Below are 17,936 nucleotides of genomic sequence, written 5' to 3'. Positions count from 1 at the left end.
CAGACTTTTTGAGCAGTTCTGGAAGATGTCGGACAAATTGTAGACGAATTTTGGCGAAATGGAAAGCAAAGGGTTGATATGTACGGATAACGAGTATGTTTGTTCTATAAATTAGAAACTGATTTCCATATTGCTAGCATGTTCAGAACATTTGCATTTGTTCACCCATAAATTTTTTTTTGTCGAAGTAAAAGGGATCAATTAACGCAAAAGTAACAGTCGAAACTTCGTCCACATGAGCAACACGAAGACGCCCTCTCAGGAAAGAAATCTTGACGTATTCGTAAAGTTTGTGGGTAGGACATGCACTAAGAAATTCAGTAATGCTTTACTTAAAATCTCGCGAGCCACTGTATCTTGCCGTTGCGTACGTGAACAACTAGCACAAATCGCCAACAATCGTGATGAGAACAGAAGAACTAGGAGAAAACTAGAACAAATTATCCAATGTACAACTCATATGCGTATTCGCAAAAACCAACAGAGCCTATTAAAATACGTGTTTGAGCGTATGAGGTCACAACTATAGCATGACCAGAAATGGAGTAGTTATGAACCTTGATGAAAAAAGAGAAAAAAAAGTATAGGAATAAGAATGAGAGGAGAGAGCGTACGATACGGGAAAGGAAACACAGAAGAAAACTCAGCGGCGAGCAGAGCAGAGATAGTGAAAGCGTGTGAAGTACAGTAGTTAATAAGTCATATATCACTGGCGATCAGACAAGAAAGCCGAGAAAATCAAACAAACCAATCAGCAGAATATTTATAGGAATTCAACGGGCAACACTAATACACAGTAAGGTGGCTGGGGAACCCGTAGAGCAAAGCGCCGGTTGCAACAAATGGAGGAGTGGTGAGAAAGGGGGCGGGAAACTCAGATGGTGAGGGGGATCATTTTAGTCGTATAAATATACACAAGTACACATATATTTAGCAATATATAGAAAATCTCAAGTGATATCACTGCATCAGTTCTTTCTGTATGCTGTCTGAGGCACTACAAGCAGTTTATGTTGGTGGGCGGGGGCTAGTGGGAACGATGACGTCATTGATATTCAGGGCCAAAGTCCGGGATACTGATGTCACGGTAGCCTTTCAACCAATACGTCGTCAATCGACCCTTGCCTTTCATTTCGACTTCACCTCGAAGTTCTAATCGGAAACCCGTATCCTTGCTTAGAATCTCCTTTGTCACTGATGAAACGTGGATTCGTAGCGCTGAAATATCGTCATTATTGGAAATTGTCGTTAAAATCTTGTCATTATTGCTCGAAAAGTCGCCATTAATGCTGCTGAAGATAATTTACGAGCAGCACAACGTTTATTCTTATTTCTCACTTTCGAAAGACTTAGGATGCAGCTTCTGGAGCATTATAAACTGGCGCGCTTGAAACCACACAAGATTTGCTCAAACGAACCTAAGAATATCCAGTTAAAAATGTTCCTTAAATAACGGCGAAGATTCCCATCTGGCTGAGATAACGCTTAACTCAAAAAGAAACCAACTAATTAACGAAATAAAAGAAATGGAAGTTGGAACATAGAAATTGTCCGATTTGCCGGCCAATGATTATGTTATTTCTAACTCCAACCACCTACTAACAGGGTAATATCGAGAAGAAAAAAGTCATTAACATCTTTCTTTCTCTAGACGCTGACATTCAAATACTTTTCGAAACCATTCTGTCAAAAAGAAAGAAAAAATAAGTCCAAAAATCAGAATTACTCGAAAAAGCGTCAAAATTTCAAAACGACTTAGATTGTTGGACATATTTAAAAACATAATGGATAATAGTGAACTTACGTAATCCGTTACTTTCCATCCGACTTGAGGTGTTCACAGTGTCACCGAATAAGCAATATCGGGGCATTTTTGAGCCCACCACACCCGCGACCACTGATCCCGAATGCATGCCGATTCGCAACTTTAGTTGATCGTTCGGTCGATGCCGGATCACAAAGTTCTTCACCTTGTGCAACAGAGCTAAGCTCATTTGAGCTATTTGGGATGCATGGTCTTCCCTTCGTTCCGGAAGACCAGAAACCACCATGTAGGCGTCACCTGAAATATTCAATAAAGTGAATAATAATAAACCTTTTCAACTGAACTCGATTTTGTTGAACTGATCTGATTTCAAAACCGTCAGAATAAGTGAGTGTATTACGAATCAAAGAGCAAAATAAACTGTGAGGAAAACAACAGTGCAATTTTGCTGCCATCCAGTAAGATCTGTGTTTGCAGATTTAACCCCAACCTAGCTCACAATCATAATCATAGAGTCAATACTAACTTGGTATAGACAATTAGAATAACTTGCTGACTGTTAGCTAATTTTGCAGTTCTTTTTCGATAGCAGGACCTGCACACCGGTACGTCAACTTGATCACCTTGACTCCCGCTGATCTTCGAAATGTTCGAGCGAGCGTCAGTAATTCTTCTATTTGTCCCGATCGTGTGCCCAGTGGTTCCTCTTTTCGCGTGGGACACGAAGCGCATCATCATTTTCTTTGAAGGACTTCGTGAAGAAATCTGACCATCGGGACCACCTTCCTGTAGTGCGCTTAATCTCGCGGGGAACCCAGTCGCTTACGGCTCTGGTCCAACGGTTGTCGTTAAAGCGCATCACGCGTCCGTCTTATTTTACTTCCTTGGCAAACGCGGTGACGTCTCTAATTTGATCGCTGACGTAGGAGAGAACTTCGAATCCCGTCCCTAACTTGCGTGAAGCGGGATACTCTTAGTATCACTCTCTCAACTGCGTATTCAATGACGCTCGCCGCGTTTTCTTTCTGCTTGCGAAATGCCCATGTTTCCGAAGCATAAGTGAAAGCAGGAAGTACGGCGGTGTTGGAGAGGTGAGCAGGTGCCGGGTGTTCTTAGTCTTCTTCACTACATCCTCGATGCTCTTTTATGCTCCCCAAGCCGCTCGTCTCCCCCTGCCCAGCTTGTGGTTAGGTCGTCCTTCATGTTCAATTCCCGACCCAGATAAACGTAGCTGGTACATTCGGATATGTTCGTTCTGTTGAGTGTGAATGGGGAGTCCGAGACTAATCCGTTCCGCATGAACATCGCCTTGTGTAGATTCAGCTGAAGACCGATGCATCCACATGTTTCGTCGAATTCGGTCAGCATTCGTTCCGCTTGCCTAATGCTAGGTGTTATCAGTACTATGCCATCAGCAAAGCGCAAATGGTGTAACTGCCGACCATCAAATTTCACCTCCATGTCGTCCCATTCCAACTTTCGCACTGTGTTCTCGAGGGTGGCCAATGATGATATTCTTGTAGAATGGCGAAATTCCGGTGAAGTTAGTGTACAACTCTCGAAGTACCTTTGTGTACTGAGTAGGGACGCCTTGGTTGTTCAAGGCTTCCACGACCGCTTCCGTCTCAACTGAGTCGAAGGCCTTCCTTAAGTCGATGAAGATCAGACAGAGCAGCATCTCGTACTCTCGTGATACCTCGATGAGTTTCGAAACACTGGTACGTAAGGGCAAGAGTGTCGTTTACAAGTGGTACGGTGAAATTGCGCAACTTCAGACATTTGAGACATCATGATTTCGAATCGTACGTACTGATACCTCCGAGCGCTCTTGATGTCTCAACTTCCTGGATTTCATCGTGATACTTGTAGATGATTTGAAAAAGAAGAAGAAAGCGCTGTCCAAAATTTCGGGTGATCTTTGGTGCGAACATTTCCAAAGAACGCGTAAAGCTTTGTTTTGAACAATAATGTTACAGGTTTGCTGACTTCCACATTTATTTCGTTGCATGCAATAACTTTATTACGTATTCATTGCATCAGGCGAGTGAAGTAAGCACCGATCAACAGCCTAATGTCCGAAGGCGCTTCCGGATGACTTTGCCTATGGTGATGGATCGTTCAAAATAGCGCTGACTACAGATGCAGTGTCTTATGGAACACCATCTGAGTTTGCATTATAGCTTTAACAGGCAGGAACAATCTCTTTTGCAAAAAAAAGTCCATACATACAGAGCCTGGTATTACAGGACTCAAAGAACTTACGAACTGAGCACAAACGAATCTTCTCGAAGGATTTCTTAAGAGAAGACCAAAGGGGCTTCACATCAAAGGAATACGCACAAGATCTCTTGAAAGAAAACCAATGAAGCTTCATTTTGAAGGATAGCGAAGGAAAGGTAGCTCATGGCAATTAAGACTTCACCCTTCAGGGGAGTGGTCATGGAGAATCAAAATGTAGGAATAATCAAAGAGTGATTCTTCCTAACGCTGCTTTAAGTACTATTTCAGATCTTACCAAGTAAATTTGAATCGAAAAAATGATAATAGTATGATACATATGCTAAGATTGGTAGAGCCCAGCGATGAACTATGCGAAAGTTACTTCGCTTAAAAAAATAAGTGAATAAAATCAAAAACACCTCACCTATGGTCTCGACTTTGTACACTTTGAAGTTATCAACTACACCATCAAAGGCTAGATACAAGTCGTTGAGAAGTGTGACGACCTGGAATGGCTTCGTCAATGGAGAATTAGGCGAGTGGAAATCCACAAAATCATTCAAGATCTCACCTGCAATGGGGTCGATTGTGATGATAGGGCGGTGAAGCCGACAATATCGGAAAAGTAGATAGTAACCGAGTCGTACGACTCGGCTTGTACTGCTTTACCAGAGATCAACTGAAAGCACAGATTCAGAAATCAATCAGTGATGGACTGATTGGAGGAGTATGGCTAGGAATGGATAAAAGCCAAGAAGTGGGATTGATTTGAGTTAAATCGGCATCAAAAGAGTGGGTTGCTTTCATTTAGTTTCGGTTAAATCAGTGAACAAGTTGACAATTTAATACCTGATCAGCGATTGAAGGCGGCAACAATTGATGAAGTAGATCTTCCACCTTTTGCTTTTCCGCTAAATACTCTCGTGTACGCTCCTCGACAAGGCCTTCGAGATTTTTCGCGTACAGTTCGAGACGTTTCAGAAGGTTATCTACCAGATTCGATGTCTCGTTATCTCTTAAATGAAGAATTCAAGAGAAGTGCGGAATACTTGATGCAGTATCACTTAAAATGTCACTGAGCTGCTGATAATTAATTTTTTTACAATACAAATGAAGAAAGTAGTGTTGGACACACATTCAGATATTCGAATTAACTGTAAGAAGACGACAATTTCAAAAAAAAAAAAAAAAAAAAAAACGGCATCATCCGTTAAAAACATCGATAACACTTATGTGATGGTATAAACCTACTTGTTCAACATGCGGACAGCCTTCCTTATCATAGAAATATCGGGTCGGTCGTGAGGATCTTCAGCCCACGAACAACGCATTAATTCGAGGAGGCTCTGCAAATGTAGCCGGGATAATCTTAGTCAGAAATTCTCTTCACTATTTTCTCGCAGACATGCTGGGACCTTCACTTTTTGATCGAAACCCTAGGGGGAGCTTTGGCATTAGCACCTTTCCATTACTTCTCAATAATTACCTTTTCAATAAAATTAACTTCTCGCACAGTATCTGAACAACTTATCATTTCCAAGCTTCCAGCTTCCTCTTCACAGTTACATCACAGCTAGTCATATTGTTCAGGCGTAAATGGAGAGTGTAGAAATTTTACCTGGTTGATCTCATCATCCGCGTCAAGACTATCTGGTACGTAAGGTCGGAACACGTCATCTGGATTTGAGACCGTCTTTTTCACTCGTTGAACGATCTCTGAAGAAGACTCATGATAGATTTATACAACAAAGGAATCACAAAGATGATGTTACGGGATAATGATTGGACGCGAAAGAAGAAATTAGAAAATTAACCGATTAACAGATTTGGTGAGATAGGATTCTTTGCCCAGTCTTACAATAGAAGAGAAATGCCACTGCGACACGTAGCAGCATAGCGCAGTGACTTCGAAAAGGAGAGAAAAAAAGACGAGGTCTGCTATTCTCACTAACCATATGGAGAAAGATTCTCATTCTTGCACGGGAATACACCTTTTCGCCACAAAACTTCGTGAAGAATAATGGAAAATGAATAGATGTCGCCTTTTTGAGTGCCCATCGGTGGTGGATTTGGATTTCGTAGCAATTCTGGCGCGGTCCATAATTGTTCTGAAGGGAAATCGATAATCACTTTTCCCGTATATACCGTGCAATCTTTGCTGTGATCAATAAAAAAGAAAAAAAAAGATGATCTTTCACTAACTTTTGTAGAATGCATGCTCTCCAATGTCATCTACTGTGTTCTCTTCCATAGCGTGGAGTCCATGTAAGCCAAAATCGGTAACCTAAATGACTCATTGGTACATTCAACAATTGTTCGAAAGAAAAGAAACCAAAATCCGGAAAAACACATTTTTCATATTGTGAAGTATTCCCAGTGTTTATGGGCCCAACCTCTTATGTATCTTGAATTGAGATATCCAAATAGAATTTTGAAACGGAAGTAGAACAAACAAATCGAAACGAATTACGGAATTGGATCAAAGAACAAAAACAGATTCAACACTTAGTAGTTCGAATGTTCTTTTGTCTTGAACCCTCGGCATGTTCCGTCTGTGTTTTGTTATAGTGTGCTTGCGAAATTATTGGATGGAACCTTTACTCGCCTGACTTTCTGGCTTTTTCGCCGTCTTCAGAGGCCTAAATAGAGGATGACTGGAGCAATGCTACGTTTATCCCGTCAAGTGCCACACTACCTTGGTCAGTGTTTCGATAATCGTTCAGGATAGTGAAAACAGAAACCCATCTACATTGAAAATGGTCTTCTGGTTCCACCGGATGTGGCGCGGCTGGTTGCATGCACTTATCACTCAGTGTACCAGCGAATGAGTATTACTGCGTGTAGATCACCAGCGACGATATAGATGATTTGATCTACACACAGATTATCAGGCGGTTATAGGTGACAGAGCGGTACAAGTGGCAAGAACTCATTCGATATCGACAAGCATTCAATCCTATTATTCATTGAAAGGCAAGAGGCAACCACTAATCACGAAGACTAGCCTTGAAAATTGCATGTGCTAATGGCCATACAGTACGTCCGCATTACCGAAGAACCCGCACTGTAAATAGAAATGTTCCGCGCGAAAACAAAATTTCTCTTTGTCTTCATTTTATCTCTGACAGTGTCAGTGCCGCTCTTCAGCGCAGCATTATCCAACCACAATTACAAGATGACGTGATCTTGGTAAATATCCCAAATGCAAACATCAAAAGCCAACTTGTTAGAAACAGACTATATGATAGATACTGCATCTAAAAGATGTGTTATTTGTCCTTACGGAAAAACAGGCGACTGCGCAAAAATGGGGGTAATATATGAGATTGAGTGCTTGATATGCAATGCAACTTACGTTGGGGAGACCGGTAGGAATGTTGGAGTGAGGATTAATGAACACATGGCAGGAAAACGACGAAAAAGTTTGATAACACCACTAGGAAGGCACAGACATGAGGCCCACAACGGAAACGATTACGATTTGAAATGCGTCATACTAACTCACGAAACAGAAATATCGGCAAGGAAGACGTTAAAGGCGTTTCGGATTCTTAAAATAAACCCTTCAATGAATAATAGGAATGAATGCTTGTCGATAACGAATGAGTTCTTGCTACTTGTACCGGTCTGTCACCTATAACCGCCTGATATTTTGTGTGTAGATCAAATCATCTATATCTTCGCTGGTGATCTACACGCAGTAATACTCATTTGCTGGTACACTGAGTGGCAATTGCGTGCAACCAGCCGCGCCACATCCGGTGGAACCAGAGGACCATTTTCAATGTAGATGGGTATCTGTTTTCACTACCCTGAACGATTATCGAAACACTAACTAAGGGTACTGTGGGACCTGACGGAATTAACGTAGCATTGCTGCAGTCATCCTCTATTTAGGCCTCTGAAAACGGCGAAAAAGCCGAAACGTCAGGCAAATAAAGGTTCCATCTAAAAACCTCGCAGGCACACTATAACAAAACACAGATTCAACACTATTCCATCAGATATAAGTGAAAAAGAGAGTGACTCGAAAAAAAAATAACATGTTGTAAAACAGAAAAAAAGGAAAACCATGGACGGCACCTTTAGCACAAATCGGCTATCAACAACACAGTTGGAAGACTTCAATCGGCCATGAGATCGAATTTCGCTGTTATGAAGGAAATATAGACCCTGAAACAGTTGGACATATCAGTTGATAAGAAAAAAAACAAACAAACAATGCAGTTTCCACAAGTTAAACAGAAATGCAAGGAGAAAAATCTCGAAGGATAGATCAATTCTGATAACCTTAAAGGAAATCGTATAAACAGTATGAGAAAGATGAAAGGACATTCTCGAAATAGGGATATTACTTGGAAGCGATGTTTTAACGGAAAATTATTGAAGAAAAAAGTATATTGATCATAACAAGGAAAAAAGAAACGAACTCTACCTTGACCAAATCGTGCAACAACGAATACTTCATCATGTTGTCCAATTTGATTTGATCGTTTTCCAGAATATCTTCTAGTGAACCTTTCGGACAGTACTCCGTCACAATACACCAATGAGGAGCGTCGAGGCAAGCACCAGTGAACCTGGAAGAAAAATAAATACATACCTAGCATTTGAAACTAAAATTAAGAACTCATAAGATTGCAATGTAAAAAAGACACCCAAAACTTCCAAGCTGGAGAAAAAAAAACAAATTGAAAACCAAGAAAAAAGTCCGACTCAAAAAAGCCAGGATTAGACGGGTAAAGCACTGATCTACCCCAGGATTATAGCAATGCTTGGAACAAAAAAAAAAGAAATGAATCAGCCAAGAAAAGACAATTATTATCAATTATGAAAAATAACATTAAGAACGTTCTTGAAAAGTTTAAACAATATAGATTCATGAAAAAATAGGTAGAAAAACTCACCTTGTGATGTGATCATGCTGCAGATCTTTCATTTTTTTCAACTCCATCAACTGAGCTCTCGACAAATCCACCTTGGGATACTTCTTCTGATCGATGTTCAATTTTTTGATCGCCACCATAATTCCCTGAAAATTGCAACGCAATCGAATATCGTAATGAATAACATAAAAAGAAACTAAGAAACCTTATAGAACGCCGTCTTCGTGTAGATTTGACCGTTGTTCTGAGCAATTGTCTCACCGGACCCTCCACTCTGGAAGGGAAATCAATACATACTTGGTGCGCATAAAAACAAAAATGGGAGCAATTATACTGAAGATAAAAATATTAGTGACTTGAAGCACGTAACGTTAATAGAAACTAGCTTAGAAATAAAATCAACTTTCATCTATTCCGTGACCTCACCTTGATCGATCCGAAGAATGAGAGTTTTCGATTCCTCAGGCTAAGACTCTTCTTTGCAGAAATGTCAAACTCTTCCTCACCACTGCTCTTTTTCTTGTAGTCTGAAAAAGTTCACTGTGTTCCCTTTTAATTTGCGGTATTCAAAGCGAGCCTTGCAAAAAAGGATTATAGAACAGGGTAGAGTGAAGAACAATTCTATAGCGTCCCGAGTGACGGAAGACTCAACGAAAACGAGAGTGAGAAAGAGGGAAGAAAGAAAGAAAGAAAGAAAGAAAGATTAATTGACAATCAACAGATGTAAAAGGAAAAATAAAACATGAAGTGCACTCAAGATCTGCTACAGATTTGTGTCTTAAGACTACATGAAAATGAGACACCACTACACTCGGTAGAATTTCCACTAAAAACTTTAAGGCGTTAAAAACAGCATAACCAGCCATCAAAATCAAGAGATTAAGGGATTAGACAAGAAGAATCACATGTTTTGACAGAAATATAAAAGGATAAAAGGATAAAGTTTCTGGCGTTAATCAATCCGCTTAGGATGCGCCCCCACGTTCGTGACTTGCGGTGGCTAGCCGATGTGTCAAGTCAGTGTTTTTATCCTCCCAGACAATCTGGTACCAATTTATCGACCCCGGAGGGATGAAAGGTTTGGTGAGCACTAGGGCAGATTCGAACCTCCGATCGATTGTGCAGTAAGCGGAACCTCTAACGAAATAGAAATATAGACGAAATAAATTAGACAATGATGCACCAAAATGATTAAGTTTGCTGCTCAGAACTATGCCGACTCTCTACCATCTTTTTTTAGAGAGAGAGAGAGAGAGAGAGAGAGAGAGAGAGAGAGAGAGAGAGAGAGAGAGAGAGAGAGAGAGAGAGAGAGAGAGAGAGAGAGAGAGAGAGAGAGAGAGAGGGGGAAGGTCATTAAAATAACTTCTGTCAAGAGTAAACCGAAAGCAATCCAGAAAGATGTTCATAACCTAGAAAACAAACAAATATGTGCGCTCATATGCCCATACTATGTTCCTCCGGAGGATTTCCTTGTGTTTTTGGATGTACTTGAGGGGATGTGAGTGAATGAAATATGAAAAGATTCCAAAGAAGCTGGGCATAACCGACTAGACTCAGTAGACTAAAATGAAGATAGATTCGAATCGAAGCGATCTGAAGATCTGATCGATGCAGTTGTGTAAGCGAGTGCCCTTGAAGCGGCGCGGTGAACCGTAGCGGTTAGAATCGAAGAGGGACCCCTGTTAGTTATTGCTGCCGTTCACGACGGTACCACTTCGGTTCCAGCCGCTTCGAGCGAAACCACTCACACAACTGCACTGTAATTCATGTCGTTTTGACACTACTATAGCACATAGTTGTTTAGAAAAACAACTGTACCGCTACTATGCTGTGACAGTACGTTAGCGTTATACGCAATGGCATGTAACAATGCGAATGCATGATCATAGCCAGGTTAGAAGCGTCAAGACTCTACGGTATGTGTAGGACAGTGGAGTAAAAGCAGTAAGCATTCCAGCAAAGCAATCAATTTCAAAGATAGGACGTTCTAACGTGAAATTATCTAACAAAACTGAAGATAGTTTCTAAAAACTTGAAAAACTTCCATTTAAAAAGGCGCCATTCAAGAAAAAAAGAATCCAAAAAATCAAACAACTAACCAGAATCTCCGGATGGAGATGAAACTCTGCGATCGTTCGGCAATCGGAACTGTACCTCATTCATCGGAGAACATTGACCGGACTGTAACTACCGCTAGTGTGTTAAGCGCTCCATTTCACAAATGCACATTTGAATTCATGGATCAACGACAATTGGTCAGACTTACCTCAATTTCCTTCAGGGCATTCGCATGGTTCCCTGTAATTCCACCATTCTTATCCTGATTTGGTGCGCTCTTCTTTCGTGTGAATATACTGAACTTTCGATCGATCATTGCTGAGATTTTTCTAGTAGCTCCAGAACTTGACGAACGCTGTAAAATTGATTTTTTTTTAAAACAGTGCTCGCTTAGCAAGAGTAGTCATTTTTCTTCGATTCCACAACGATTATAGACGTTTGTGGGTGGGAAGCTTGCGGGAAGGAAAAATAGCCGCGCTGGTAGCAGATTTTTTTAACGTCACTAGTTGATTTTGGTTATAATTTGGGTGTTAGATGTTCTTTTCAGGACTATTTGTTAGTCAGAGGTTAGGTGAAATTTTTGAAATCATCACCTTCGGAGGGATAAAAGTTTCCTGAACCCATATCCAATGCAATCCTTCCAATTCGACAAACGCGCTATAACGGAAAAATGTGCCCTAGTTGGATACATTTCTATCCTGCGAGAAAAAAAAATTGTCCGCAACCATACATATCGCGCTCTCAAATACGTTCCCACTTTTTTAGCAACTGTCTTTTGGGACAAACGTCTAGGTCCCGCAGCGAAGTGCACCGAATTTGCGTCAGCAAACGAACCAAACTGGAAGAAACAGTTGCCGATGGTTTCGTTTCCGTCGTATTTATCTTCCGAAGAACAGATATATTGGATACGAGCTCTGGACATAGGAATTTCAATTTTAAAAAGCATATAAGCGCTGTTTTATAAAGAATGAAGCAACATCTTAATAAAAAGCACAAAAAGTGCTCAAATTAGTATGAACCTAACATCTACGCTTAGAGGAGAAGAGCCGGTGTGCCTGAGATACGCATCACATTTGCAAGCATGGATTATCAGGCAAAAAATCAATAAACATTTCCTAGTTGTTTTTCTTGTTACGAAAAGGAGAAAAAAACAAAGCAAAAGGGAAGAGGGATAGTGACGTCACTGCTACCAGCCGACTATTCGGGAAAAACAGCCATCTATTAGTGCTAACTGTGCTTTAACACGTGGTGATACCGTGAACCCAAAAATCGATATCGATTTTGTTCACACACAAGGATGAGAGCGCGGCGCGCGTAGCAATCACTGCTGAAAAATCGATATCGACAAGTAGTCGAAGAAATGAACACTACACGAACGAACATTCAAGCAAGAAGCCATGCTGCACCAAGCCATTTCCCCATTTGCCGACGACTGATTCCCTGATTTTCAGGATTTGTCGTTGATCGTACAGAATTAATAACTACACACAGATACAATGTGGTTATACGGTATGACATGTGAGTACAATTGCAAAAGATTATGTTTGAATCCACGAGCACAATGTCAAGGACACAGGCACCGAATCGATCGATTCACATCAAAAACGTACCAAACGCATTCGCATTGCCAATGGGGTTAACATGTCCTCATCGTACTGAAATATAAGCGCCAACGCTTATATGCAATTTCATGAATCAAAAATCATTCAACGGCGTAAACAAAGAAATATCACAATTTGTCGCTGATGCCTTGGACGAGTTTTCATGTCACAACAAGTCATGGGACGAGTTTTCATGAGCTTTGCGCGTGACTTAGGACCAATACTAAAGGCACTGCTGAAGAAAGATGGACGAGTTTTTCTGATATGTTTAGAAGGGATAAGAATATTTTCCACTTGGAGAATTTTTGAGTGTTAGAAAATCTTTCACCAGTCCTCTATTTTTTTTCGAATGTTTTTAAAATCAAAAACCATGTGATGTGTGACGTACTACAAAACGAAAGTTGGGTCCCAAAAATGAAAAAAAAACAGCGCTGAAAATCACGCCCACACACAGCAAAACTTGAAATTCCTCCTTGTTTTCTAGTTCATATAATTTAGAATTTGGCGTTCTTGAAATGGGACCCTGTCTATATTTATGGCAAGGGGCAGAGAAGTAGAGTAAGAGAACATTCTACGAATTTAACGTAATCAGCTTTCAGTTAGAACTTTTTAATCACTTCCGCCACTTTCACCACGCTTTACTCCGCATGCTCATCTCCACATCCGTGCACTAAAAAAATCAATAAAACACTACTGCTATCACTTTGAAGAACTGATAATGTTGCTAACGAAAGTAGATTTTGGAAAAGTCTAAAGATTAAAGTCCAAAACAGGATTTGTGTAAAAAAGTATAACAAGTACGTCATCAACAACAACATTTAAAAAAAATCGTCCATTGAGACGAAAAAAGAAAAAAAAACCATTGTCACCATTCTCTACAATGAAAAAGAGAGAAACACAATTACAATTTGAAACGTTCGTAACAAATCGCTCACTGTACTCGTCACACGTCTCGGGGGAATTGCATTGGACGCGTCGCGTACGCACGCGTAGCATGAACGTTGTGTCGCAATGCTCACCTTGTCGCTGCTGACACTGCCGCGAGAGTTCGAACGTAGAAGCGGATCCGATTCTGGGAAATAACCACCGGATCGCTTCTTCTTCGCTTTTTTCTTCTCCTTCTTCTGTGATTCTTCACCGTCTAGTTCTTCCCAGCGAATTTTCCATGACATTGCTGCGAGTTCTTGTTCAAGTTTGTATCGTCTGGAAAAATATGGAGTCTGAGAGCCTGTACCAACCAGGAGTGGGCGTGGCTATTTGACCAAAATAGGTGATTGAAAAAAGAAACACAAGAAGACATTCTGAGAGCAACAAGCTGCCCTAATTTGCTTCCATTCAAAATTAAAGGTGATATATCACGAAGTTGATGATGTTGGAATCTCTGTAGGCGAATATAGAGTTCGGGATGTGGATTACGAGCATGGACGTGATCCCGCTGCCCAATACCCCCTAAGACATGGCGTGGGAAACGGAATTAATTCCTACGAGGCACGTTAGAACGCGCCACTCTTGAGCACGCACCGCATCCACCAGCGAGCGGTCTAGAATCAATGAGGCCTCCTCAGCAGCCTATTCAATTATAATCAATGAGCAAACTGATGAGGGAACCGGAGAGGAAGTTGCAGGGGTGACGCGTCCTAACGCAACTCGTAGGAACTAAAACCTTTTCTCACATCATTTTTTTAGGACAAAACTCACACAGTTTAAACTCTATGTCTCACAAAGGGATTCCAATATCGTCGTATTCGTGATATGCTGTCTTTAAAGAACAAACAATAAATATAACAGAAAAATTGTATCCACTTACCTCCAGAAGAACACAAACAACAATGTTAGCAGCAGAATGAGACCAGCACATGCCGCCAACAAGTACACATGCAATGGATAGCCCTAAAAATGCGTTAAAAATTAAATTACTAGGCTGTAAACAAAAAAAAATCAACAAAACTCAGACACTGAAAACTACGCTTTTAGCACGCAGAAAGTGAATTGCTGTCGCCACGAGAGAAAAAAAAACTGCTAGTAATTTTCCAAAATAATCATACATTTATATTTCAACTATACATACAAAAACAGAATGGTTAGAATGGATGCTATGAGAGGATTTACGGTAATCATCTTTTGGTTCAAACTCGCAAATTGGCGCTATCCTACATAGTTGGGGGAAGGGCATTGTTCTGTAATTTTACGTCTCTCATCTCTCTTCCGATGTTCAGACAGAAACGATCCACTGGAACCGGGAAACATGGTCCCGGATCAAGCGAGAAATGAAAAAGAAAAACGCGATAAAAGGAACACAATAGGATTATCAATTTCTGGAATCTGTTTGGAAATAGCAGCACGAGAACGAACCGAAACTTTACGTTGCTGTTCGTTATTTTTTTAGATGTCTTATGGCTTTAAATAATGAGAGTAACATTGCGTGAAAATGCAGACTCTAAATAAATCTACATCTGGATCTTTTAAAGAACCTTCTCTCCCAACCATGTTGAGGGAAAAACGAACAGAAATGAATAACATTTAATTGAAATTAGCTACGCTTAGGTCTTAACGACTGTTCCAAACACAAACCTTCGGACATTTACTGTTATCGTATCCACAAATTGGTGAATCTCTTGGTGGTTTACCGCCAATCCAATGGAAGTCGGTGACTTTTTTCAACTGATTCGAAGCACCAGAATAGTAGGCAACTTCCTGGAAAACCGGAAAATTATGCTCAAAAAAATTTGAAAAAAAGAGAGTAAAGAGAATAAGTTTCTAAGGTCATTTTAGACATTTTGAAGAGTCACGGTGTTAAATGAATGCTTTTCTCTTTTCAGCAATCTTTACTTTTTTCCCAATAGATTATAGATTGCTCAAGAATATAGTGGTGGATCTAATTTAACCACGAATCGATGGATCAATAATGACAAAAAGATTTCGGAAATTCATCCAATATTGGTGAATTTTCGCGTGGAGGAGGAGGAGCGGAAATGTTGTGATTAGTCCTCGGATCTAGGTCTAATACTCTTTTTGGCCGTAATTCGTGGTGTTTAAACTAACTCAGGTTTAAATTGATTTTTTTTTATGGATTATGGATTAGCAAAGTCTTAGTGGAATCTCTACCCTACTAATTTCTTCATGGAAAATGGTCAATGGGAAAAGTCAAAATATTCCCGTCCAAGCAAAAAAAAAAACTCATGGAATATTTATAATTATCTGGATAGAATCAAATTTAATTGAAATCGTAGAGCAAAATCACTCCCTTTAAGGGGCCTCCACTACATCGATCAATTTTCATTATTTTATTTAATTTGTTCATTCTATTTCTGTTCTTTATCATTTAGCTATATTTATTTTATTTTATTCTGTTTTTTTTATTGATTTTAATTTTCGTAATTTCAATTTTATTTTCTTCATCACAACACTAAAACTCACCACAAACTTATCCACAGCCGGGTCCAAATCCAAAAGTGAGTAATCCGAATATCGATCGCCATTCGCGTCTATGGACACGTTACCCGTGATGCCTGTAAAAGTAGCTCCACGGTCGAGTTTTTCGAGAAACTTCCCCTATCGTACCGTATCCAGGGGAAAAAAAATACCGCGTACCATCGAAAGTTCGTCCCCACATTTTGCTGGTGATGTTGTGGCCATTTCTTGGATCCATGCCAGCGGCGATAGTCTCGTTTAGCGCTATTGCGTACAGCAACACAGCATCGTAGAAGGCACTAATGAAGTTGTTCATCTTGAAAAAAAATCAATACTAGCCGAAGAGAAGAAAACGCAAGAGAAACTGAGAAACGAAACAAAATCAAAAAAAAAAAACAATTTAGTTGAACTTAGCACATTAGTAAAGTTTGCATAGTACTTTTTGCTCCTAGTAGTAACAAGAATTTTTGAAATTTCTCGAAAGAAATTTTTCTTTTGATTTTTCTTTTTCTTTTAAAGTTCGTTCACAAAAAGAAAAGATACTGTATCAATGGTGGAAAGGCTGGATGCTTTTTTTATTTGAGAAGAATGTAGTGAAACAAGAAAAAACAAGCAAATTCAAGGAGCACTGAAAAAACTCCAAATTTCCTTTGAATTTCATCCAAAAATGAAAATTTCTGGCGACAAATTGCAACTCAGAAGTGTAGTGGGGAATGTAGAAAAATATTTTTAAAAAACCCAAGAGCGGGAATACAAAAGAAAGTATGGAACAAAAAAGACGTGTTAAGAAACAACCAACTGATAGTGTTTTCTGAATAATTAAAGTAATTATTCATTAAAAGTAAATTTAAATTAAATTTAAAAAATTAATTGAGGCAATTAATAAAACATTTATTTCGAGTTCGAGAAAAATCGGACATACCTCATATTCTTTGCCAGTTATTCTCGAATAATCATATTTCTCTTCGGCTCTAATTTTCACCCGCTTTTCGAAATTCTTGTATTCCTCCAGGTCACTTCTGAAAATCAAAAAAAAAGATCGAAAAAATTAGTGACATTTCAACGGAATATTCGCTATAAGCACAAAAAAAAACGGAGAACCTTCCTATTTCAATGACTTTTATAATTTTTATGGGAGGAAAAAAAAAACTTTTTGTACGAATGTTCAATATTTGTCGTTTGACTCCGACTTTCTGTATCTTTTTTTCTTATTTTTTGCTTTAATTTTTTTTTGCTGTGATTACAAGTTTTGGAACAATCACTAAAAAAAAAGAAAAGAAACCCTTAGCACATGACTGAAAAAATTCCTGAGAACTGGGCCCTTGCAGAAATTTTAATGGAATAGTAAAAAATGGTGAATAGAAATAAAATTTAAAGGAATTTTTTCATCGACAGGACAAAACCACGGGGGAAAAATAATTTAAATTGAAGCAATAAATTCCTAGGTTGTTTCTAGCTCGGACAGCTTTCATTCGCCTGTGTTCACTTTCACGACACCTTGCGAATTTCATGGATTACTGCTATAGAGATCATTTCATTATTTCATTCATGTTCGCATATTCCCATTATTCCCATTCCATTCATATTTGACGGATTTTTCATCATATTCGCCATATTTTCCAAAACCAAAAGTTCGTTGCATTTCGTGACGGATATGCAGGTTGCGTGTAGTAAATACGTGAGAGCAATTTTTTTTTTCAAAAATGCAAAAGCGATGAGGTGAACTGCCGGCTAAGTTGTCGTCATTTTCCAGAATTAATTAATTAATATTAATTAATTAATTAATATTAGTTGGTTAATTAGCTAATTATAAATTGAGGACCTACAAGAAATTTTCTACGGCAAAATTTTCGAATTCCTTTCCGCATTTGAATATTCGACTATTGAGATATTCGAGCAATTCGTTTCGTTTTTCCAAAAAATCCTGATTAATTGGGTTCGAAATGGAAAACGAATTGTTGCCCACGGGCTTGGACTATGAAAAATTCCAGGAAA

At 39.4% G+C, this 17,936-nt stretch overlaps 2 protein-coding genes across 3 annotated transcripts in view; one reads left to right on the top strand and one right to left on the bottom strand.

Annotated features, from left to right (window-relative positions):
- Positions 1–235: 235 nt before the first annotated feature.
- Positions 236–529, top strand: RB195_004430 (uncharacterized protein; the record flags this gene model as incomplete). The annotated part of the gene is made up of 1 exon (XM_064182275.1): positions 236–529. One exon carries the CDS (start codon positions 236–238, stop codon positions 527–529), a length of 294 nt encoding a protein of 97 aa, XP_064033542.1.
- A 516-nt stretch (positions 530–1,045) lies between these two features.
- RB195_004429 (uncharacterized protein) overlaps positions 1,046–17,936 on the bottom strand; it is a gene marked incomplete at both ends in the record, with an annotated part of 30,790 nt that continues 13,899 nt past the window's right edge. Inside the window, 23 exons of one of the 2 annotated variants that reach the window (XM_064182273.1) lie at positions 1,046–1,218; positions 1,805–2,062; positions 4,410–4,491; positions 4,557–4,664; positions 4,835–5,000; positions 5,237–5,331; positions 5,604–5,701; positions 5,938–6,093; positions 6,188–6,269; positions 8,069–8,158; positions 8,421–8,565; positions 8,893–9,017; positions 9,077–9,145; positions 9,298–9,398; positions 10,971–11,052; positions 11,138–11,284; positions 12,540–12,584; positions 13,550–13,733; positions 14,338–14,420; positions 15,102–15,224; positions 15,948–16,039; positions 16,122–16,257; positions 16,864–16,960. In XM_064182273.1, the coding sequence (XP_064033540.1) occupies positions 1,046–1,218; positions 1,805–2,062; positions 4,410–4,491; positions 4,557–4,664; positions 4,835–5,000; positions 5,237–5,331; positions 5,604–5,701; positions 5,938–6,093; positions 6,188–6,269; positions 8,069–8,158; positions 8,421–8,565; positions 8,893–9,017; positions 9,077–9,145; positions 9,298–9,398; positions 10,971–11,052; positions 11,138–11,284; positions 12,540–12,584; positions 13,550–13,733; positions 14,338–14,420; positions 15,102–15,224; positions 15,948–16,039; positions 16,122–16,257; positions 16,864–16,960 (2,737 nt within the window). The remainder of the gene's footprint in view (positions 1,219–1,804; positions 2,063–4,409; positions 4,492–4,556; positions 4,665–4,834; positions 5,001–5,236; positions 5,332–5,603; positions 5,702–5,937; positions 6,094–6,187; positions 6,270–8,068; positions 8,159–8,420; positions 8,566–8,892; positions 9,018–9,076; positions 9,146–9,297; positions 9,399–10,970; positions 11,053–11,137; positions 11,285–12,539; positions 12,585–13,549; positions 13,734–14,337; positions 14,421–15,101; positions 15,225–15,947; positions 16,040–16,121; positions 16,258–16,863; positions 16,961–17,936) is intronic. The other variant, XM_064182274.1, reaches the window with a different exon arrangement.

This window comes from Necator americanus, chromosome I, assembly GCF_031761385.1.
Source record: "Necator americanus strain Aroian chromosome I, whole genome shotgun sequence".
In the NCBI taxonomy this organism is placed as follows: domain Eukaryota; kingdom Metazoa; phylum Nematoda; class Chromadorea; order Rhabditida; family Ancylostomatidae; genus Necator; species Necator americanus.
This window is presented reverse-complemented; position numbering and strand designations above follow the sequence as displayed.